General features: G+C 38.8%; 1 protein-coding gene across 4 annotated transcripts in view; it reads left to right on the top strand.

Moving 5' to 3' along the window:
* The first annotated feature begins 3,238 nt into the window (after positions 1–3,238).
* The window catches only part of Nfat5 (nuclear factor of activated T cells 5), a 109,398-nt gene continuing 88,250 nt past the window's right edge, over positions 3,239–24,386 (top strand). For 2 of the 4 annotated variants that reach the window (XM_074055749.1, XM_074055748.1), the window contains exons 1-2: positions 3,239–3,448; positions 5,152–5,205. In XM_074055749.1, coding sequence (XP_073911850.1) covers positions 3,376–3,448; positions 5,152–5,205 — 127 coding nt within the window. In that variant the 5' untranslated portion in view covers positions 3,239–3,375. Of the gene's footprint in view, positions 3,449–5,151; positions 5,206–14,966; positions 15,124–24,386 lie in introns of those variants that run through there. The other 2 variants (XM_074055750.1, XM_074055751.1) reach the window with 2 other exon arrangements.

The raw sequence follows: 24,386 nt of genomic DNA, 5'->3' as shown, positions 1-24,386 counted from the left end.
CATTATTATTAAGGAGTGCCCCCAAGGTGGGGCAAAAATAATTTTTGGTCTAAACTTTTTTGGGGGGATTATTACTGGTATTGCTCTGGAAATTTTCCTTTCAGATTTTGTGTTTGTTTAACTGGTTCTTCACAGTATATGTGTGACTAAAATTATTTTAACAGCCTTAATTGTTTTACAATGACAAAGATTCTGCAGATCTTGTGACAACACATTCCTCTGTTCTGTATGAGTTTATTTAATTCCTTTTCAGTGGTTGATATTTGAACCTTTTTCATTTAGAGTAGATTCAACTACTCAATTCACAAAGTGCCTAAACAGGTCCAGGAGGGGTTAAAGAACATACTGCCAATATAAAAACTGCCACTGTCTTGCATAATCTATACAATCTTGTAGTTGAATCGGGGTTCTTGTGAAATTTTAATCAAGTGACTAGGGAATGTGATATATGATTGGGAAGTAATATAAAAGAATTCTACAAACCACTGAGTCTGTATGTTTTGTTCTATGATCCTATTGTAATTTTCAATGAGAGGAAATTTCCAAATTTTACTCATGTAAACGCTTTACTTTTTATCATGCACTTCTTCACGTCTTATGAAGTGTTATGGTGGATAGTTTTTAAAATATATCATTACAGAGTCCTTACTTCCATTTCCTGCACAGAGAGCAAGAAATGTTTCTCCCTTTCTGCCCATTTCTCTTACTTTTATCATGTCATAGTAAATTTCTTCCCTGATAAACTTTGATATCACTTGCTAAAGACACAATGATCAAACCTTGAATAGCATGCTGGTCACATGGTATTTTTCTATCAGAGAATAGCAAACATCAATGAAATTTGAAAATCTTAGGTTTCTATGTTGCCATAAAACATGGTCATTAAAATTATCCACTTAACCAGGTTTTCTAAGGATGTATCTCTGAAAAGAACAAGATGGGCATGAGGTGGGGGGAAAGGACCATTAAATTTTCAAATACTTACTTAGATACAGTCAGTGCTTAATGGAGGGCCTGTTGTGGTGGAGCCTGAGTCCATGGAATCCCAGTCTAAATTTACAAATTCACTGTCTGTGAAAAGTGACACTTTGGGTTACCCCTCTTCATTTTGCTCTTATCTAATTAGGGGAAATCTGATTAACACAGCAACAAAGCATAGTGGAAAAAGAAGTCACAGAAGAGTAAAAAATTACTGAGAGAAAGGGGAAGAGGCCTTGACCATTCTTGACTTGTTAATTGGGGTCAGAACAGTAATGGGGGATTTCCTATACTCTAGGTTTGTTGTGGGATTGTGTAGGTCTGTGAGAAAGGAATATGCTTGGTGACTTACCCAGCTTTCTTAGTATTGGAACTCTTCACTTATTATCTAGTTACTGATGGAGGGACAGGTCTCCACCAGGGTTCCCTGCACCTCAAAAGCTATGGGATTTCAGTTGGTCTTAGCCTGTTGAAACCTCTCAAATGAGTAGAACTCAGTTATGAAGGGACTTCCCTTGAGACTTGTTACAACAGCTTACTGTGGTTGTAGAATTTTTTTTTCATTTTTTTGTTGTACTAGGGTATGAACTCAGGGCCTTGCACTTGTGAGGCAGGTGCTCTACCCCTTGAGCCATACCTTCAGCCCTTATTTTATTTTTGAATTATTATACATTAATAATATGAAGGGAATTTCATGATGATAATTCCATACTCCTGTCTTGCTTTGCTATCTTGGAGTGGCTCTGAAGACATTACTGCTCACATAAGGAAAATGTTCACAGAATTCAGTAATTGGGCAACGTGAATCAGATGTTCAGATGGAAAGAAATTTGATGACACAAGTTTAAGTTCTATGTCTGCAGATAAAGGTTTTTAATAGGCCACCCCAGAGAGACCGAGTCTTCTTTTGCTGGGAATTTCTTCCCTAATCCCAGCACTCCAATTCTAGATGAGATGCCCAAATTCATGGGCAAGGTCTGTAAATTATATACACATATATAATACATTTGTTTGATATGTCATTATCTTTGAAGTTAGAAAACAAAAACTAAATCTCCAATCGCTCAAAAACCTTGCCCATGTGTTTTCTGGCATCAATATTCCACACAAAATTAAAATTATTTCCCAAGATGCACACCCTGTGGTCCAATTGATATTTTAATAACTTGATTAAAAATTTCCCAGAAGTCTATTAGTCAGGAAACAGTCTGCGGTGTAGGTGAGGATTTTTGTTTTTTTGCAACGGAAATTTTTGGGCCCCACGAACAGAATAGCAAGAACTCATTTACGTGTCCTTCCTCCATTCTTTGCCTAGTCCAGAAGTAAAAAATGAAAACTTGTTTCGAAGGGTAGCGTTTTGGGTTTGCTTTCCCCCTCCCCCGTCAGAGGCCAGGTGAACTCACATGATCCAATTTTTAAATTGTCTTGTATTTTCCACTCCGAGTAAATAGGGGCCTTCTCGCATAATCAGAGGGATCTTTAAAACAACCACAAAATCAACTTCCAAAGGTTGGGGGCGCCCGGAGGGGGCGAAGGTACTTTAATTTACAAGAACCAATAACTTGGGCTCTTTAGGATATGGTTTGCCTTTTCCTAATTAAGAAATGAATTTGCCAGTCCTTTGTAGACAGTGCTATGAAAACCCCAAAGCCCTGTTCGCTGTCCAAGCGATGAAACTCCGATCTCGGCCGCCTCCTGTCCTCCTGGGGTCCTGCCCCTCCTAGCAGACACCTCGGCTCTCCGGGGTCGCTGTCCTCCAGCGCACATCGCGGCGGCACAGGGCCGGCCGCCTCAAGCTCGCCGCCACCAGGTCGGTGCAAACATCTTTCCCCTCCCCGGGGCCCCAGCGCGCGGTCACCTCCCTCCCTGCCGGCGGGGCCCTTTCCCGGCTCGGGATCAGCAGCGGCAGCTCGGGCAGCAGCGGCAGGAAGCAAAGCCCTTGTTGATGCTGTTCCTTGGCGCGCCTGCCCGCCCTCCGGCGGCTGCCGGGCTCTTCCCGGCTCTTGACCGCCCCCCCCTTCGCGCCTGCGCAGTGCCCCCGGGGGCGGGGCTCAGATTCCTGTCAGCGGCGGCGGCGGTGGCTGCGACCGTCAGTTTTTGCTGAGGAGAAGCACGAAACGGACCCGTTGGCTCTCCCCCCCTTCCCCTTCCCCGCCCTGAACCTCTCTCCTGGCTCGCCGGGAATCGTTCCCCGTGGAGTTTCCCTCCAGCCCACCGCCGTTTCGTTGGTCCTTGGCCCGGTGGAAGTCACTGCCCTCGAGGAAGGAGGCAGCTGCAGTCGCCTTCGCCTCGCCGCCCCCGGTTCGGTGCCCGCGGTCCCGGAGAGGAGGTGCCGCCGCCACCGCCGCTCCCCCCCCCCCCTCCCGCTGCCCACGGGCCGGGCTGGGTCGAGCTGCGATGCCCTCGGACTTCATCTCATTGCTCAGCGCGGACCTAGACCTGGAATCGCCCAAGTCCCTGTACTCGCGAGGTGAGTCAGGCTGGGGGTGGGGCGTGGGGGCCGGGGAGGGGGGCGGGGAGGGAGAGCGCCGGGAAGCCCCGGGGGTCCCCTTCGGCGCAGGGGCAGCGGCGGGGGCGGCGGAACCCGGGACGTCTGGAGTCTGGCTGGGGTCAGGGAACGGTGACGGGGTCGCGGGGATGGTGGAAGGGCAGGCGGAGGAGTGGCGGCCCCTCCCCCGCGGTGCCGCTGAGGTGGGGGGACTCTGGGGGGCTCCCCGATTTCCTGGGTCCCCCCGAGTCTCTGCGGCACCGCGGGCTCGGAGGCCCCGCCACTCTCCGCCAGGCCTTCCTCGGTTCGGGGAATCACCCTGAACTGGGCCCCGCTCGGGGGCCGCCGCTACCGGGCGCCCCGGCTCCTTTTTCCGGGACTCTGTCCCCCAGCAAAGTTGCCCCCACACCCTTCCACTAGACTGGATTGGGTTCTGGGGTCAGGATCTCCATTTTTTCTCCTCCCTTCGGTTTGTTTGTGCGCCGTCGTTGTACCCCGGCCTAGTCCACTCCCTCCCCTTGCCGGGACGGCCCCCCTCAACCAGGCGTTCTTCCTTTCCTCGTCATCTTCTTGCTGGAAAGAGCCCGAATTTTCTTCTCTTTCCCCCACCTCCGTGGCATTTTAATGACTGACTTCTCCCCTGTTTTACAAAGATCGGGGTGCTCTCCCTGGTTTAGTTTTATTCCTTTCCTCTCCCTGGAGTGTCAGGCGCAGGCACAGATGCTGTCCTTTGAGAATTTTCTCTTCTTTGCCGTTCAAAGGTTCCTTGCAGGGAGGGGGCACTGGGCAGAGATTCCCATTTAAAAACTCCGTTTGAGTAAAGACTACAGGGGATTCCCAGCATCTAAAATATTAAACACTTCAGGTGATCTCGACTGGGTTAAATTCCTACACTTGACACAAGAATGTGTCAAAACAGGTTCCGTGTGAGGGGCTTCAAACCAAAAATAGCTCCCACTGCACTCATCACCACTTTTGACATCACTGGGAGGGGGCAAAAGATGGAAGTGGGGTAACTATTCATTTCATCATATTAAAAAAATAGATGCCACCGTGAGCCCTTTTCCTGAGAAATTCAACCGTTCCCTGCTTTGGGTTTGAGATATCCATCTGCTGTTTTTACCCCCTCTAAAAAAATAGGGACTTGAGCTTCACAAGTATTTAAGTGAATCAGAATGACATGGTTTACTCTGGAAGTTACTGGACTTTATAGACTATTGAGTTTGTACACAGAGTCCTACTTAGTAACTGTAGCTATTGTCCGTTGATCCAGTGACTTAAGTTGGCAGTCATTATCCTGTAGGATGTTTTTCAGTCATTACCTGTAATTTAAAATATTGTAGTTTTGAGTGTCAGTCAGAAGAGACACCATCAAGAGATGATTCTTAGAACAGGGTAATGCCAGGGTAATGTGGTACAATTGGGTGCTAAAAATAGGCAAGACACTAACACCATTTGGGCAGTAATGATCAGATAATTTTCCATGAAACAAATGCTTTATCAAAATCTAAGTTTAGCTTAGAGAACAATGTGGAAGCATTCAACTTTCCTTTTGCAATGAATAAATTCACAAATATGAGCTTCAGCTCTCAAAAATGCATGATAGTTACATAAGAAATGTATGCTATACTTGGCATTTTTTAAATTCAGCATAAAAAGTACTTAATGCTTTTTGTGTTTTTCAGATTCTCTGAAGTTACACCCATCACAGAATTTTCATAGAGCTGGACTATTGGAAGGTCAGCAAAGTGCATTTTAAAGCATATTGTGTTAGTATGCAAAGGCTTTCTCTTACATGGAGTTTAAATGGGAAAGTGTGAAACTTTGCAAACTCACACAATGTAGTTTTCTCCTAAAGAGCCTGATCCTTCTTTTAGAGCAGCTAAATGTTTCAGTGGATTTTGTTGCTGTGTTTGAAGTGCTTGTTGGCTGTTGGATCTGCTTTGAGAAGACTTGGAAAAAAAACCCTTAAAAATCACTTAAAATTATGTGTTGGGTGTTTTACTTTAGAAATCCAGATCTTAATTCTATCTTTATACACAGATTCAGACATTAAGATGATGAATTAACAACTATAAGAGTGACACCAAACACGTCCTTAGCTTGAAAATGCCGAGTTTAGAACTTTTAGATACTGTGCATTTCAAAATGATATGTTAATTATTTATTTTTGAAAGCCTTGGTGTTTTTATTATTGCATTATATTTAAGGATAAGAAAAGCCAAGTAACAGAGAAGATGATTAAGCTCTGCTTAGAAAAAAGGGCTTTAGAAAGTTCTGGAAATGTTAATAGACTCTGTAGAACAAACAGCTGACAATTACTTTAGAAAGTTTTGTGTTTTTAGTAAACATTTTAAGACATAAAATACTCCACTTGTGTTGTTTTTGTAAGTTTTGTAGATTTTACACTTACCATCTTTGAATCTTGTAATTCTGGTATTAGACAGCAAAGATACTAATTTCTTCATTATAGAGATGAGAAAGAGGCTGAAATTAAGAAACTTGGGGAAAGAAAAAAGTCCCACAGCAGCAGAAACAATGCTTTCTGTGTTTTAGTTAGCACTCCTTACCCAAAGCCAAGTTGCCACTAAGAAATACATATATAACTAGCAACTTAAGCATTTTATGCTCCACTTTAAAAAGGCCCACAGTATTCAAGTTTGACTTGAGTATAGGTTTTTCCTCCCTTAGAGGTAGTCTTGTAGGTGTAGTGGGGGAAAAGTGGGTGTTGTAATTGAGCTTAAGTTTGAGTACTGGTTAAGCAACTTACTGGCTTTGTGACCTGGGGCAAATGATTTTTCTTCTCTAAACTTTAATATTCTTTCTATAAAAACAGGTATCTCAAGTTTAGTTAGCTCTTGTGTATTAAAGTGCCTACCATAGTGAGTCTCTGGTTTAGTAATGTTAACTTTCTGCTTTAGCATCATCTAAATTGTTTCAGCAATATAATGTATAGTATATAAAAGGGTTTTAAAATTATTGATTATATTTGTATATATATAGGAAGCCCATAAATACATATTCGGATGAAAATCAAATATTTTTAAAATTACAGTCTGAAAAGAGAAATTTTTAGAAGTGTTTCTTAATGAAGCAGATTGCTGGTTTTTATTCCTGTTGTTGAGTTTGTAACACTGTTATGGAGTCGTATTTGTCTGCACTGTCCCATCCATTTCCTGGGTAACAAACCAGAAAGTGTCATGATCATGGAGCTTATTGGATAGGAGAAAGAAATGGTGTTAATTATTTAAGCAAATATTTTTAATGAGTTGATGGCAATACAACCACTTAATAAATGTTTTTACATGGTTGTGTCAATATCTGTTAATTTTTCATTTTGGTTGAGGGGGATACTTAACTATTTAAGACCACCCGTGTACAGATTATGTAGAATACAAAATGTGTAAGTGTGTAAATATCAAGTATGTCAAGGCCTTTTTTTGCATTACTTGGATTTGAACTCAGGGCCTCATGCTTTCTAGGCAGGCAGTCTACCACTTGAGCTATGTCCCTAGGCTTGTTTTGCATTTTTGACACAAGGTATCATAAGAAAATTATTGATTGTTTAATGAAGCATTTAATCTATGCCATGCAATTGTTGCTTTTTAACCTATAATTTGCACATTTTAAAGAATACATGAAAGTAGAAAGAATAAAATAATGAACCCTGCATGCCCATTACCATACTTTAACAATTATCAATCTAGTTTCTTTTACCCCTCCACTGTCCCAAACTGTATTATTTTAAAACAGATGGTGGAGTAGTTCAAATGGTACGAGAGTCTACCTAGCAAACGCCAGGTCCTGAGTTCAAACTCCAGTGCCACCAAAAAACAAACAGATATCAGACATCACTATCATTTTATGCACAAATACTTCTGCATTAGGGTGACTTTTTTGGTGAATATGGGATTTGAACTCAGGGCTTTGTACTTGCAAAGCAGATGCTCTATCTCTTGAGCCACACCTCCAAGTCCATTTTGCTCTGGTTATTTTTTGGAGAGGAGATCTCGATAACTATTTGCTCAGACTGGTTGAAAACTTTGATCCTCCTGATTTCAGCCTCCTAAGTAGTTAGGATTATAGGTGTGCAGCACTTGATCCCTCTTGAGGATGACTTATTTGTTGTGTTGTTTTTTTCTAGTTTTTGAGGGATAGGATCTCCATATTTAACTCAGGCTGGTCTGAAAGTTGGTGTGTAGCCCAGGCTGGCCCTAAACTTGTGATTTTCCTGCCTCTGCCTCCTCAGTGCTGGGATTACTGGTGTATACCACCACCCTGGCTTTTACATTAGTTTTCAAAATACTCTGTTTTATTCCAAGAAATACATATTCTAGTTTATTCAGCAAAGTTGCCTGTGGCTACCCTGCACTCTTTTCAGTGTAGCATACAGCTGAAACTACTGCTTCTAGTGTGTTGGTATCTTGTAATTACCATTTAAGTTATAGTCCATGCTTTTAGACTTGGGTTCAAAAACTTATTCTGATGTTTACTTGTGGGAGGCCTTGGCCTAATTATTTAATCTTATTGTACTTTAATTTTCTCAACTTTAAATACTTGTAATAGTATCTTCCTATGTTGCTCACTTGAGGCGAATTCATGTAAAGCATTTATTTTGGTGGCACTGGGGTTTGAACTCAGGGCCTCACACTTGCTAGGCAGTCCACCAGCCCTTTGTGTTGGGTATTTTCAAGATAGGGTCTGGAGAACTATTTGCCTGGGTTGGCTTCGAACCTCAGTCCTCCTGATCATTTAGGATTACAGGTGTGAGCCACTGGCACCCAGTTTAAAACATTCAATTTAGTGCACAGTAGATGCTCAATAAATGTTTGCCAAATTAAAAATTGTTAAACAACAAATATCCACAGAGTGCTTACTCTGTGGGAAGAACTTTACAAAGTATGAACTTACTGAATTCTCATAACAACACTTTGGAGATGGTAAATAGCAATTATCTCACTTTAGAGATGAGGAAATAGAGGCATAGGAAAGTTCAATATAGAGTCACATAACAACTTATGATGTCATTTTTTTTTTCTTTTCTCCTCTTCCTCCTCCTCCTCTCTTTCTTATTTCTTTTGTAGTAAAAGTGATAGTAAAATTTATTAGGAAAGGAATACACTCTTTTTTTCCCTCAGTACTGGGGTTTGAACTCAGGGCCTAAACCTTGAGCCACTCCACCACCACTTTTTTGTGAAGGGTTTTTTTGAGATGGGGTCTCACCAGCTGTTTGCCCATGCTGGATTCAAAGTGCAGTCCTTCTCATCTGTGCCTCCTGAGTAGCTAGGATTACAGTCATGAGCCACTGGAGCCTGGCCAGGAATACACTAGAACGAAAGTGGGTTGTCTCTAGAATGAGAATGAGAATGAGAATTATTTTTACCCTGGTACCAGTTTTTACTGAGGTGGAAGGGACTTGGAACATACTTCCTCCTTGGAATGAGGTATTTTTTGTTGTGGTGGTGGTTTTTTGTTGAGACACAGTCTCATTGTATACCCCAGTCTGGCCTCCAATTTACAATCCTCTTGCCTCAGTTTCCTGAGTGCTGGGATTCCAGGTATGCACCACCTCACATGGCCAAATTTAAGTTCTTTTAGGAAAACAAGTTAGAAAATTTGCAATTGAGTATTTAAGGCTTAGAAATAGGTTGAAAATATCCTTACCATCTAGCTGAGTTTGCATTTAACCTGATTATTAAACAATGATGTTCCTTCCTGCTATGGTATTTAGTGTGGTGATTGCCTGACAATGGGAAAAGGGATGTAGCTGATTAATGCCATATATAGAACCAATAAAATGGTGTTTCTGAGGACCCTGTAATTAACATGTGATTATAAAAACGGTACTGTAATTATCTTAATGTTTAATGCAAAATATCCTGGACAAAAATATACGGATTTTTAGTTCTTGATTCTATTTTTGTATTTCTCTTCTTTAACATGGTTTGTATATATTTTTTAAAACATAAAATGATTTGCAGTTAGGTTTAAATTCAGACCTCTAAAACTAGGGATCTTTATTCAATTGACTAGAAAAAAAAATCAACTACATATAAAGTGTCACCATTTCTTACACATTCTGTACTGAAAAATACTCATTTTGGTATATGTTGTTTGCCATCCAAGAAAACCTAAGATGTGATATTAAATGAAAATAAACAAGTAGATTAAGAGGTTATTCTAGAAATACAGAGGTAGAGGGCTGGAAGTGTAGCTCAAGCAGTAGAGTGCTTGACCTGGGTTCAATCCCAAGTATCACAAAAAAATAATAAGATGAAAAGCCTAAAAATAATAGAAGTATAAGATAAGAGGGTGGAAAATCATAGATAAAACACGAAAAATAATATATGCAATTTGGAAAAAATAGAGAAATAAAACTAGTAGATTAAAATTTTTAAATGCTTTGAAAAGTGTGAGAGATTATATGATGGGGGTCTGGAGATACATTGCTCCATGATGCTGAGCTTGCTTAGCATATATGAGGCCCTGTTTTGATCCCGAGCACTGAAAAAACAAAACAAAACAAAAAATCCCAAGAATATGATGGATCAAATTAAAGATGTGGTTACATAAAAGCTAAGTGCCAATATGATGCAATCTTGAACCTAGGACCTTTCAGATGCTAAGTAAGCATTGTGTATCCCTGACCTCATTAACTATTTCTTTTTTTCTTTTGGTGGTACTGGGGCTTGAACTCAGGGCCTAAACCTTGAGCCACTCCACCAGCCCTTTTTTGTGATGGGTTTTTTTGAGATAGGGTTTTAAGAACTATTTGCCTGGGTTGGCTTTGAACCTCAGTCCTTCTGATTTCTGCCTCCTGAGCAGCTAGGATTGTAGGCAAGAGCCACCGGTACCCAGCTTCATGGAATATTTCTGACTTGTTATTAAGCCTGATTTCTCTTCCAAGGGCCCATGTTAGTAAGGTAGTTAGACTATAATGCTTATAATACATGGAGATATATTACTGGAAAGGATTTATTGAAAATATTTAACATTAAAAATGTATTGAATTTTATTCTTATTCAGTATCTATTGATCTATGTTGATCCATACCTAATAAACTAAAAATATTATGTAAATAATGAAGTCCAAACATGTCAGAAGTTGTATCTATTTCATCCTACCTGCTTGCCAATAGACCTACTTCTCTCTGATTTCCTATCATCTGTTTTGGGCTTTTTTTTTTCCTTCCATCACTTCACTTGATGGCAGATCCTCAACTATTACCTGGTTCTGTCTCTTCCTAACACTGTTTGTATTATTTTCATTCAATATTATAATCCTATTGTTTATTACAATAAATAGATTGAAATCCATACTCTTAACAATGTGACCCATGCCTGATTTTAAGTCACTCTTGACTCTATTGTAATTATTTAGGGAGTCCTCTAAAACTCAAAGTGGTAGTACAGAAAAACATTTCTTATTTTAAAAAGTAGCCACTTTTTATTATAAAAAGTTGACCCATGTTCTATTAGGAATAACCAGTACTTAGAAAAAAAATAGATTATATTATTTGAGAGATCAATTGGGCCTGATTGTTTAGTGGCACAGAATAGTACTCAGTTCTAGGGAGATAAAATGGACAGAGAGATAACACTTGCTTATCATTATTGTCTTTTCTTGCTGTTGGCTCAGATTTTATTTCAAGTTACATAAAAGATTCATGTTTTCTGTTTGCTGTGTGTTAATTGCTGTTATGTTAAAAGTCAAGATTTAAAAAACTAACAAGGTATAAGACATTAATTGTAAACATGTACTTGATAAACTTTGAAATATTCTTTATGGATTAACTATGGATGCTCGCTTCAGCTTTCAGAAATAAATAAAACCTGATGTGATAAAAGATCCTTATTGTTTATGATTTGAACTGAAGGAATGTTACGTGTGATTTCAATTTATTCTTAATAAGTTTTGAAAAATAGATGTTTTTCTCTGTTTTTTATTTTTTGTGTTGCTGAGTATTGAATCCAGGGCCCAGCACATGCCAGGCAAGGGCTCTACCACTGAGCTACACCCCCGACCCTCTCATTTATTTTTGATTGACTTGATAAAGAGGTGATGACCATTATTGCTGCCCAGCCATGAATATCACTTTTTTCCATTCAGAAAACATCGGTTAATTCTTTACTAAATTTGGTAATGAGTTTTTTTGGAGGGGTGGGCGGGGACCATATAGGGGCTTGAACTTAGGGCCTTGTGCTTGCTTGGCAGGCACTCTACCACTTGAGCCACTCCACCAGCCCTTGGTACCTAGTTTGAAAATGAGACAACAGAAAAGTTTCAGGTAGTGACTTATGTTGTTGATTACATTTATCTTTATAAAATTAGTTTAAATTTTTTTTTCTTTTGTCATCCTCGGGATTGAACCCATGGCCTTTAGCATGCTAAGCAAGTACTCTTATCACTTGAGCTGGGCCTCAGTCCTGTTTTGTTTTTTTTAATTAATTAATTAAGCTGGGGAGTACCGTGCAAGCTCTGTACCATTTGAACCATGTCCCTAATGTCCCTAGTGTTTTTTGCTTTTAGTTTGTTATCATATAGGGTGTTGTGCTTTTGCTCCTGTGGGCCTCAGATCATGAGATACCCCTACTTCCACCTCCCAAGTAGCTGGGTCCACAGGTATGCAATGCCACTCCCAGCTTGTTTTTTTTTTTTTTTTTTTTTTTTTTGCGGTACTGTGGTTTGAACTCAGGATCTCACACTTGATAGGCAGGCGTCTGCTACTTGAGCCACCCTGCCAGCCCCTTGGCTTGGCTTATTTTTGAGATATAATCTTGCTAACTTTTTGCTTGGGCTGATCTTGATCCTTTTATCTGTGCCTCCTGAGTAGCTGGATTATAGGTATGCACCACCATGCCTAGCTAAAATTAGTTTTAATTTTTAAAAAATCTACTTAATCTTTAATAGGAATGTTAATTGAGAGAAACAATGTTGGTAGTTAATCAGAAGAATGGTAAATTCAGTGTTAGTAATAGTTGAAAATCCTTTTTGAGAAATTTATGTGTCAGTTGATGTGTACCAGCATTTTAAAGATATTCTTCTCATTTAATTCTCAGAAACATCCTGTGAGGTAAAACCATTATCCCTATTTCATGAATGAAAAGAATGGGGCATGAAAAATACTATAAAGTGATACCAATATCCCTATTTTATAAATGAGCAAACTGAGGTAGAGGGTTACTTGCCTAATGAATGAGGCTGAATTGTAAACCTTAATGGTTTTACCCTGGAGTTGCAAGCTTATATATATAGGCTCTTATAGTGAAAACATTTTATAATTGGCATTTACACTTTGGGCCCTAATAAGATTATACCACTATTGAGATAGTATGTACAGAATACTTTGTGGTGCTGGCAAAAAGTTAGTGAGACTCCCCACTCATCTCAACAAATAAGCCCCAGGACATGGTCCTAACTACAGGGGAGGCATAGGTAGGATTGTAGTCCAAGGCTGGCCTGTGCAAAAACTCGAGACCCTATCTGCAAAATAGCTAAAGCAAAAAAGGACTCAGGGCATTGTTCAAGTAGTAGAGTGCCTGCCTGGCACTGTGAGGCCCTGAGTTCAAACCCCAGTACTGCCCTTCCTTCCCCCCTACCCCCCCCAAAAAAGAATACTTTTGTAGAATTCTTTAGCTAAGCAACTTCCATAAAGTAATAAAATAAGTCACACATTAGAAATCAGTAAAATATGGTGATCCTTTTGGGGAAATATTTAACATTTACAACTAGCAAATATTGCCTGACTTTTGTGAGCATCTTTAAGATTAGCTGAACCAAGCTGGGAGCCGGTGGCTCACACCTGTAATCCTAGCTACTTGGGAGGCTGAGATCAGGTAGATGGAGGTTTGAGGCCAGCCCAGGCAAATAGTTCACAAGACCCCATCTCCAAAAGAACTGTAGCAAAATGGACTGGAGGTACGGCTCAAGAGGTAGAGTGCCTGCTTTGTAAACCTGAAGCCCTGAGGTCAAACCTCAATCCCATAAAAAAAAAAAAAAAAAAACTAGCTAAAGCAAGTCAGTACCTTCTGTCTTGGCTGATGATGGGACTCAGAAGTGAAAAGTCAGAAGAAGAATCAGAAGATACCATCTAAGGAGAATTTAGAAATGGAGGTATTTGGGGCTCTTGATTTCTTTGGCAGTACTTCCGTGAAATCATGGAAGTCATGCTTGTGAATTTCAGAAACAGAAAATTAAAAAAGATATGGGCAGGGGCTGGAGGTATGGCTCAGTGGTAGAGCCAAGGGCAGGGCTGTGAGTTCAACTCCAGTACCTCCAAAAGGACAAAAAAAAGGAAAAAGGAAAAAAGAAAAAAGAAGAGATGGGCAGCAGAAGAAACGGTACTAATAGGAGCCTTAGGAATTAGTTGTCTTTCTTGCTGTGGTTGGTCTTTGTTTCTTGAATTTCTTGGAAGTTCTGTTAGGAATTAGATTTGGTTCTAATTCTAGTTTGGTGGAGACTGTGGAAATCATGGAAGCAGTCCTTCACCAGAAACATTGTCAGTACTCACTTAAGAGTTATGAGGGTGAGCTGGGTGCCAGTGGCTCATGCCTGTAATCCTAACTACTTAGGAGGCAGAGATCAGGAGGATTTTGGTTCAGAGCCAGCCCCGGGCAAATAGTTCATGAGACCCTGTCCTGAAAATACCCAACAATGAAAAGTAATTTGGATTATAAAATTTTTGCTTTAATCAAAATTCCTTAAACAGTTAAAAAAAGAAAATGCCCAATATAAAACGGCTGGTAGAGTGGTAGACTTCCTGCCTAGCAAGTGTGTGGCCCAGAGTTCAAACCCCAGCACCACCAAAAAAACAAAACAGAACAATAGCAAATAATCAAAAAAAGAAAAAAAAATAGTTATGAGGGCACTGGAGAGCACTTGTTTTTTAGCATTAAGTACTGAGTACAAAATGCTAGTACCATGAAAAAAAAAGTTACAAGGCAGACAACTGAAATAATGTTGAAGGGCTTTGAGAACTATAAAATGTAGAATCAGTAGTGATATTTTGTGTAGGATCTTATTAATTTACTTTGATTCTCCTTTCCTCTTTGTTTTTATCTCCCCACTCCACCTCTGCCCATGTGTTCATTTTCATGAATACTCTGTACATTTTTTTTTTTTGGCAGTACTGGGGTTTGAACATAGGACTTCACACTTGCTAGGCAGGTGCTCTTTGGCTTGAGCCATGTCTCCAGCCCTATTCTGTACATTTTGTTGGTTTTACTATTATTTCTTATATTTTTCCTTTCCTTTCATTTCCAAAACAATCTTTCTTTATAGATGTATAGATCTGCACACATTTTAAATGTTCCATGAGTTTTTAAAAGTGTATGTAAGTGTCTATAATTACCATAGTCAAGATACAGAATATTTCAATCATACAGCAAGACTACCTCTTGTTCCTTTGTTGTTAATCCTATGCACTCCAGCCCCAGACACCTACTAATTGGCTTTTCCTAACTGTAGATTTATTTTGCCTTTTTAAAAATTTTCATTCCAGCCAGGCGCCAGTGACTCACAACTGTAATCCTAGTATCTACTTCTTTGGGAGGCTGAGATTGAGAGAATCATGGTTCAAGGCCAGCCTGACAAATAGTTCAAGAGACGCCATCTCCAAAATAACCAGAGCAAAATGGACTGGAGATGTGGCTCAAGTGGTAAGAGCACCTGCTTTTCGAGCACCTGTTTTGCAAGCTTGAAGCCCTAAGTTCAAACTCTGGTCCCTCAAAAAAGAAACAAAATAATTTTTCATTCCTTTCCTAGTGACCTTATCACAGTCCCAGCCCAGTCCCCTGTCAAGTTATTCTCATCACCTTCAGGAGTCCCATATAAATAAGTAAATAAAAATGAAAGAAATTTTGTTCTGAAAAAATTCATGTACAGTAGGGAGGTATATTTTTCCAAAGGTAAGTGCAGGCAAACACTCAGCAGATTACACAATGATTTAAACACAACTGACGATAATGTGGGACTGACTGAGAGCTTCTCTGCATCCATTGAACTGTGGAATGTGTATGTGGGGAGGTAAGTGCTCTACCACTGAGTGTTACATTCCCAGCCTTACAACACAGTGTTTTTGTTTTTTGTGGTACTGGGTTTTGAATTTAGGGTCTTTTACTTGCTAGGCATGCGCTGTACCTCTTGAGCTATACTGCCAGCCCTTTTTTGCTTTTTAAGTTATTTTTCAATTAGGGTCTCATTTTTATGCTTGGGCAGGCCTTGACTGTGATCCTCATATTTACATTTCCTGAGAAACTGAAATGACAGGCATGCTACCATGTTCAGCTTTGTATTAGTTGAGATGGGGATTTTGCTGTTTGCCTGCTTGCCTCAAACCATGATCTTCCGACCTTTGCCTTCTGAGTAGTTAGGATTATTGGTGTGAGACATTGAGCCAGCTATAATACGGTGTTTAAAAGAGTTTACTAATACAGTCTAGATTTGCCCCTAGTCTCGATTAGTGTAAATTAAAAGTTTAGAAGTTTAAATTTTCTTTTTAAAATAGTTTACATCTTAGAGTTACAGTATGTGGGGATATGTACTTAATACTCTGATAAATAGGTTTCATAGCCAATCATAAATGTAAAAATAGAATATGTGCTTTTGGTCCCTTACAAGTGAGTATTGTCTTGTGCTTAACTATAATTTGTAAATATTGATTTCGAATGAAATCCAAATTTGATCAATAATTATATGTAGTATATTCTAAATGGCTAGTTTGTATGTTAGGCATTAAAATAATTTTTTTTTTTTGGCTGTACTGGGGTATGAACTCAGGGTCTGCTAAGCAGGCACTCTGCCACTTGAGCCATTCCATTACCCTGTATGTGTTGGATATTTTTGAGATATGGTCTAGAGAACTGTTTGCCCAGGCTGGCTTTGAACCTTGATCCTCCTGATTTCTGCCTCTGAGTAGCTAAGATTGGAGCCATGGGCCACCATTGCCAGACATTGGACATTAAAATAATTTTATTAGCAAAACAATGCAACACTTACATGCTTGGTGATGGGGTGCTGATTATACAATTCTTTTTGTTTGAATTAAAGTTTTCATTATAATCATCCCTATAAATTAGTAAAACAGGTCAAGTGTCTTGTGAGAATGACCGTAAACCAAACATAGGCTTAGGCTAAAAGGTAGATGTCTTTCACAGTGGAGTTATAATTAGAAGTCTTAGGGAATTTGTTAATGTTTCTTTTTTCCAGTTGTTTTTTTTTTTTTTTTTTTGTGGGACTGGGGTTTGAATTCAGGACTTTCTGCTTGCAAAGCAGGTGCTCTCCTACTTCAGCTACAGTTAAAGTCCATTTTTGCTCTGATTATTTTGTATTTTGGAGCTAGAGTCTTATGACTATTTGCCCAGGCTGGCCTCAAACTTCAGTCCTCTAGGTCTCAGCCTCCTGAGTGGCTAGAATGGATTATAGGTATGGGCCCTTGGCACCCTGCTCTTTTTTCCAGTTTTTGAAGTTGAAACTTGCTTGTTAGGTCTGCATTCTGAAACAAAGATTTTACTGGAAAAAATACTATTGTAAAATAGATTTATTGGTAATGTTCTCAAATATATTCAATTTATAAGTACCTAAATAATAGTTTTTAGACTTTCGAAGTGACATAAATGTTTACTTAAGGTTTTATAAAATTGTATTGTGAACTCCAAGACATTTTTCTTTTTCTTTTTCTTTTTTTTGAGACAGGGCTTCCTATGTAGCCCAGGCTGGCCTTGAGCTGTAGATCTGCCTGCTTCAGCCTCCTGAGTATTGGAATAAAGGCATGTACTACCACTCATGCTCTTACGACTTTTCTTTATTTTTTATTTGTTGCTAAATTATATCACCTAGACTATTAGGCTAATGTAAAGTGAATGACTATGTAGGCAGATTGAGTTTTATAACTTTTTTTTTTTTTTTTAGATAGTACGGTACTGGTGTTTGAACTCAGGGCCTCACGCTTGCTGGACAGGCACTCTACCACTTGAGTCACTCTACCAGCCCTTGAATTTTATAACTCTTTCTTTTGGCCCTACTTGGGGTGGGGAGGGGGGATGGTGAACTCAGAGCCTCAACTTGCTAGGCAGGTGCTCTAACCCTTGAACCATACCTCCCGCCCTTTAATTATTAAAGAACCTTTGCCGGGTGCTGGTGGCTCTCGCCTGTAATGCTAGCTAGCTACTCAGGAGGCAGAGATCAGGAGAATTTTGGTTTAAAGCCAGCCCAGACAAATAGTTCGTAAGACACATTGCTTTTTTTTAAAATCAAATTGAAGTGATTGAAATATAGAATGTCATTAATTAAAACAATTACTACTCTGTTATGGTAAATACAAAACCCATTTACTATGTATAGTAAATAAAAATTTAAAAATAACTTTCTCAAAAATATTTTTGACCACATCAAAGTAGTAGAATGGAATTATCATATAAATTCTGCACATAAAAAATTACTTTATACTAAACTGAGAACAAGAATTTTTCTTAGAAATTAAAAATAGTAAAGATGATAATAGGCAAATGAAAGTCTCATATATTTATCAGGCTTGTGATTGAAAACTCAGTTGCAGGAACTTGCATTACTAATTAGCTATGTGATTTTTAGGGAAGTTTCTTAACTTTTTATAACCTAGTTTATTCTTCTGTAAAATGAAGATAATAGACTTATTGATCTGCTCTGAGAATAAAATGAGTTAACTTTTTTTTTTTTTCGTGGTACTGGGGTTAAAACTCAAGGCGTCTCACTTGCGAGACAGGCGCTTTGCCACTTGAGCCATGCCTCCAGCCTGAGCTGACATTTCTAAAGCCCTTGGAGTAGTGCTTACACAAAGAACCAGGAGTTTGAACGCCAAATCAAATTTATATATTAAGGTTTAGGCATTCATTGTACTTTGTTATACAGGATCCATTTCCCAAAATACAAGTCTAATCTTAATCAGTTGCTTAAAAATCTCTCTATGTTATCCATGAACTTTAGGATGAAATTCAGGTTCCTGAAACTTTGTTCCTGATTACGTTTTTCCAAAAAAATGATAATGTTCATATAAGCACATCATTTTAACCTTTTAAATGTACAATTGAGTGTTTTTCAGTATATTTCCAATGTTGTACAGCTATTACCATTGTCTTAATTCTAGAACTTCTTTGGGGGTGCTATGTATTGAACCTAGGGCCTCTCCAGTGCTATGTATAAACTGTACCACTGAGTTACATCTCATCCTCTAGAACATTTTCAACACCTCAAAGGATAGCCCTTTACAAACTAGCAACCACTAATTAAACCTCTCCCTTTGGATTTTCTTATTTTAGACATTTTATATGAAAAGAATCATATACTATGTAGTCTTTTGTGACTAGCTTGTTTAATTTAGCATAATGTTTTCAAGGTTCATCCATATTGTTGTATGAATTAGTAATTCATTTTCTTTTCTTTTTTTTCATTTTTAAGTGGCTCAAGAAAGCCCCATGGCTGTGAGAACACAGCTGGGTGCTGTCCAGGCCAGTAATTTATTTTTTAAATGACTGAATAATAGTCTGTTACATGGAGATATCACATTTTTTTATTCTCATCTGTTCATTTGTAATTGATATTTGCTTCCACATTTTGACTATTGTAAACAAAGATACTGTGATCATTAATGTATAAATCTCTGTGTAGATACTTTTATTTCTCTTGGAATGGAATTACTAGGTTTTATGGTAATTTTATATTTAACTTTTTGAGGAACTGTCAAACTGCTTTCTATAGTGGCTGCACCATTTTTACCAGTAATACATGAGGGTTCTGATTTTTCTGCATCCTTTCCAATTCTTGCTATTATTTATCTTTGGACTATAGCTTTTTTAGTGGGTTTTATGTGGTATAGTGTGCCTTTTGATTTTGATTTATGTTTCCTTAATAACTAATGATGTTGAGGATCTTTTCATGTATTTACTGGACATTAGTATATTTTTGGAGAGATGTCTACTCAAAACTTTTGCCCATTGTTTCTTAATTAGAAGTTTTGTCATGATGTTTTGAAATATATATGCATTGTGGAATGGCTAAATCCAGCTAATTAATGTATGTGTTACATCACATTTTTACAGGGTTGTTTTTGTGTGTGTGTGTGATGAGAATGCTTACAATCTTCCCTTAGCAAATTTGAAGAATACAACATATTAATTTTCCCATTTTATTCATTTATTTGTTTGTTTCTTTGGGAGGGGGGATGCTCGTAATTGAACCCAGGACCTCATACATGCTAGGCATGTATGCTAGGCATGTTCTACTACTGAGCTATATTCCCAGCCTTCATTCTGCTGTTTCTAAAATTGGGTTATTTGTCTTTTTATTATTGAGTTGTAAGAGTTCTTTGTATATTGTTCATACAAATCCCTTATCAGATATATGACTTGCAAAAAATTTCTCCCATTCTGCTTTCAATTTATTGTTAGTATCTCTTTTTTTCTATTTTTTTTTTTTGGTGGGGGGAGGGTGGGACAGGGCTTTGAACCCAGAGCCCCACACTTACTAGGCAGGCTCTATATCACTTGAGCTACTCTGCCAGGCCTGGGAATATCTTTTGAGGCAAAATGGTTTTTAAATTTCATGAAGTTCTATTACTTATTTTTTCTTTTGCTCATATTTTGGTATCATATTTATGAAACTGCTGCTTAATCCAAGATGACAAAGATGTATGCCTACATTTTCTTCTAAGAAATTTATAGTATTTTTAGGTCAATGATCCATGTGTAGCCCAGGCTCCTACCTCAGCCTGCTGAGTGCTGGGATTCAAGTGTGTGCCACCATGTTTTGCCCCATTTTTGTTAATTTTTTCCATCTAGTATGAGGTAGCAGTATAGTAGCTTCATTCTTTTGTATGTGGATGTCCAGGTACCCCAACATTATTTGTTGAAGAGACTATTGTTTCTCCATTGAATGTGCCCTGCTAAACCTTTTTCTTTCTTTTTTTTAAAATCTTTTTTTTCCCACTGATGGAACTATTTTTTTTTTAGAAAAGAACCCCAGGAGTGTAACTGCTACTACTAAGCAGGAAATTAGACATGGAGGGAAATGAAGGGAGTAGAGAGCCCAAGGTGGGAGTAATGAGGGAAGAGGCCAGCCAGACTTGCCCCAGGTTTTGGGTTTCTGTTCTGGGTGGGGACAGAAGGGCTCTTGCCTTGTACTAGGAGTGAGAGGAGTGATCTCCAGGGAACTTGGTTGGGATAAGGAGAGAAGTTAGAAGAGACTCAGCATGGGGCAGCAAGGTGTCACAGAAGAGGAGCCTCTCAGCAGCAGTGTCCCTTCCCACTGCACAAGTGGTTGAGATAGACCTGTTACTTTATACTATAGGTTTTCCTGTTTCAAGTAAGACATTCAACAATGATTTTACCACACTGACATAGCTGACTCTTACAGGAGCCTTTGTTTGTGGCTCAGAAATTTTGCCTCTGCTCTGGCTAAACTTGTAACATTTCATGCTGCACCTCTGTTTCTCTAGATGGAAGTAGCAACAGTCATGGTGGTATAGCACTAGTCTCTGGCATCCTTTGGAGATCTGATGCCACCCAGGCCACAGTGGCAACTGTAGAAGCCACAACTGGTAAGGCATTCTTTCCTGTGGTGAACTTGATCAAATATCTGCCAATTCTGCCAGTTTTCCATAGGCCTGAGAGAAGCCAGGCATAATCACTGCCAGCAGTAGGAAGGTCTTCATGCTGGTGATGCTATAGATGTGCCACTGTTGATAACTCCAGTGACTCTTCAACATGGATTTCGTTGTTACTAGGGTTTGAATTTGGCTTCACACTTTTGAGGCAGGTGTTGTACTTCTTGAGCCATGCCTTTAGCCTTCATCAGTTTTCTTTTTATAAAATTGTTTGGGCTATTTAGTGTTTCTGGAATTTCTATACAAATTTTAGAAAAAGCTTCTCAGTTTCTACAAAGAATTCAGTTGTAACTTTAATAGGGATCTTGTTGAATCTGTAGGATAATTTCACAAGTTGCCTACCACTTGTGCCATACCTCCAGTCCATTTTGCTGTGGTTATTTTGGAGATGGGGATCTCATGAACTATTTGCTCAGGCTGCCGATCCTGTCTGATCTTAGTCTCCCAAATAGCAGGTGTGACCCACTGGCATCCGTTCAAGAAGTTGCCTTTTTTTTTTTTTTCTTCAGTACTGGGGCTTGAACTCAGAGCCTTCACCTTGAGCCACTCCACCAGCCCTATTTTTGTAAAAGGTTTTTCTTTTTTTTGTTTTTTTTTTAATTTATTTTGTTTTATCGTTTTTACATTTACTCACATGTGTGTACATTGTTTGCGCCACCTCGCCTTCTCCCCTCCAAGGGTTTTTTGAGATAGGGTCTCTCAAACTATTTGCCCAGGCTGGCTTTGAACCATGATCTCCTGATCTGTGCCACCTGAGTACCTAGGATTACAGGCATGAGCCACTGACATCTGGCAGGAGTTGCCATTTATCTAAGCCTTTTTATCCATGAACATGGGATATTTTTCTATTTTTTAGGTCTTAATTTTCTTTGAGCAATATTTTATAGTTTTTGAGAATAAGCTGTGTGCTTGTTTTAAGTTTTTTATTTTTAATTATTTTTCTTTAAAAATTATTGTTTATTATGTGTTAAAAGTTTAGAAATAAATTAAGGAAAGGTCTCTCAAACATTTGGGAAAGCTTTCATATTGGAATAACAGATTGCCATGAAACAGTGGCTTTTGCCTATAATCCTAGCTACTCAGGAGGCAGAGATCCAGGAGAATTATGGTTCGAAGCCAGTCCAGACAAACAGTTCGTGAGACCCTATCTCAAAAATACCCAACACATGCACAAAAAAAGGGGCTGGTGGAGTGGCTCGAGGTATTAGGCCATGAGTTCAACTCCCAGTACTGCAAGCAATAAATAAATAAATAAATACCAGATTATAATAATCTCCTTTTATTTGTGGTTTCACTTTATGAGATTTTAGTTATCCATGGTCAACTGTGGTCAAAAATACTAATATTTGGGACTGGGGATATAGCTTAGTGGTTAAGTGTTAGCCTAGCATGCACAAGGCCCTGGATTCAATCCCCAGTATCGTAAAAAAACAAAACAAAACAAAAAACTCTTAATATTTGTATTGATTCTATCAAAAGAGAGAGACCCCATATTTGTATAACTTTTATTATAGTATATTGTTAAAATTGTTTTACTTTGTCACTAGTACTGTTAATATATTACTGTGCTCAGTTTATAAATTAATCTTTATCATAAGTATGAATGCATAGGAAAATATATAGTATAACTAGAGTTGGGTACTATCTTGTGGTTTCAGGTGTCCCCTGGGAGTCATGGCATGTAACTCCTGAAGATAAAGGGCAAACTAGTATATGTATATATTCAGGGAAAGAAACCCAAATCATGGTAAGATAATCTTCTATAAAGTATTAGGATTAGTCACAGAAGTAGAACTGGAGTAAACCATAAAGAAAATCTACTGAAGTTAGGTTTTGCTTAAAAAGTTAAACAGGGCCAGGTACTGGTGGTTCACATCTGTTATCCTAGCTACTCAGGAGGCAGAGATCAGGAGGATCAAGGTTTGAGGCCAGCCCAGACAAATAGTTCGCAAGACCCTACCTCAAAAAAACTCCATCACAATAAAAAGGGCTGGCAGAGTGACTTAAGTGGTAGAGCACCTGCCTATCAAGTATGAGGCCCTGAGTTCAAGCCCCAGTACTGCCCCCTCCAAAAAAGTTACAATGGACTGTCAATTCTGAAGGCCAGTGACCATATTTTGCATTTTCATTCACTTGGCAAAAGTGTTTTGTTTATGACAGGTTCTTAATATTTATGGAATGAATGAATACTGCATCCAGAAAAGAAGGATGTTAGAAGTCTGAGAGATTGTGCTGCAGTAATATACAACCAAACTTCAATTAGAATAGTAATTGCATTAAAATGAGTACTATAGATGAACTAGGCTTCAAAGAATTGGAGCTATTTAATCTGTAAATATAGGAATTTAGATAAATAAGATAAAAATTGAGGTGGATTTGTCCACTAAACCCAGAATAATTGAATCAGAAATTTCTCTTAAAGCTTGAAAGAGGTAGCTTTAGGGCAAAAATATGTAACTATAAATGAGCAAAAATTCTCTTAGGGGATTTTGTATTTCTAACATATTAGAGTGAAAAAGTAGAATCTAGAGCAGTTACTTAAATTAATAGATAGTAGGACCTTCACAGATAATTGAGAAAGCTAGAATATGGCTTTAATTTTATGGTACAGAAAGATATCTATTGTCTATATCAGAAAGTATAATTTTTCCAAACTGGACTTGTTTTTTTCTTTTCTGTGTTTTGGAGGATTAGGCTTTGGAATGGGTCTTTGTAAATAGGGATTTCAAAAGTTTGTGGCCTACAGAACAGAATGTAACCAGTTAAAATGAGATGAAATAAGATAATTTTTTTTTTTTTGGTGGTACTGGAGTTTGAACTTGGGGCCTTACACTTGCTAGGCAGGTGCTTTACCACTTGAGCCACTCCACCAGCCCTAGTATTCTTTTTATTTTATTTTGGTGGCATAGGATTTGAACTCATGGCATTGCTAGGCAAGCAATCTACTATGTGGGAAATGCCCCTGGTCCTTTTGCTTTTCAGTTTATTTTTGAGATAGAGTCTAAAGTATCTTCCTGGTCCAGCCTTGGATGGTGATCCTCCTACCTTTGCCTCCTGACTCCTGAGTAGCTGGGACTATAGAAGTGCCCCACCACACCTGGCTTGTTTTTTGAGATAGGGTCTCCCTAATTTTTGCTGTGGCTGACCTTGAACTGTGATCTTCCTATCTCTGCCTCCTGAGTAACTGGGGTTACAGACATGTACAGCCAGCCCAACCCTGAATGATATTCTTGAGCATAGGAATTGATTCTGTTCATTTTTTATTTTCAGTTTTGTGTATTTATC

This window comes from Castor canadensis, chromosome 15 (assembly GCF_047511655.1).
Source record: "Castor canadensis chromosome 15, mCasCan1.hap1v2, whole genome shotgun sequence".
NCBI lineage: Eukaryota > Metazoa > Chordata > Mammalia > Rodentia > Castoridae > Castor > Castor canadensis.
The sequence above is the reverse complement of the archived record's forward strand: the minus strand, read 5'-3'. Positions and strand labels throughout refer to the sequence as shown.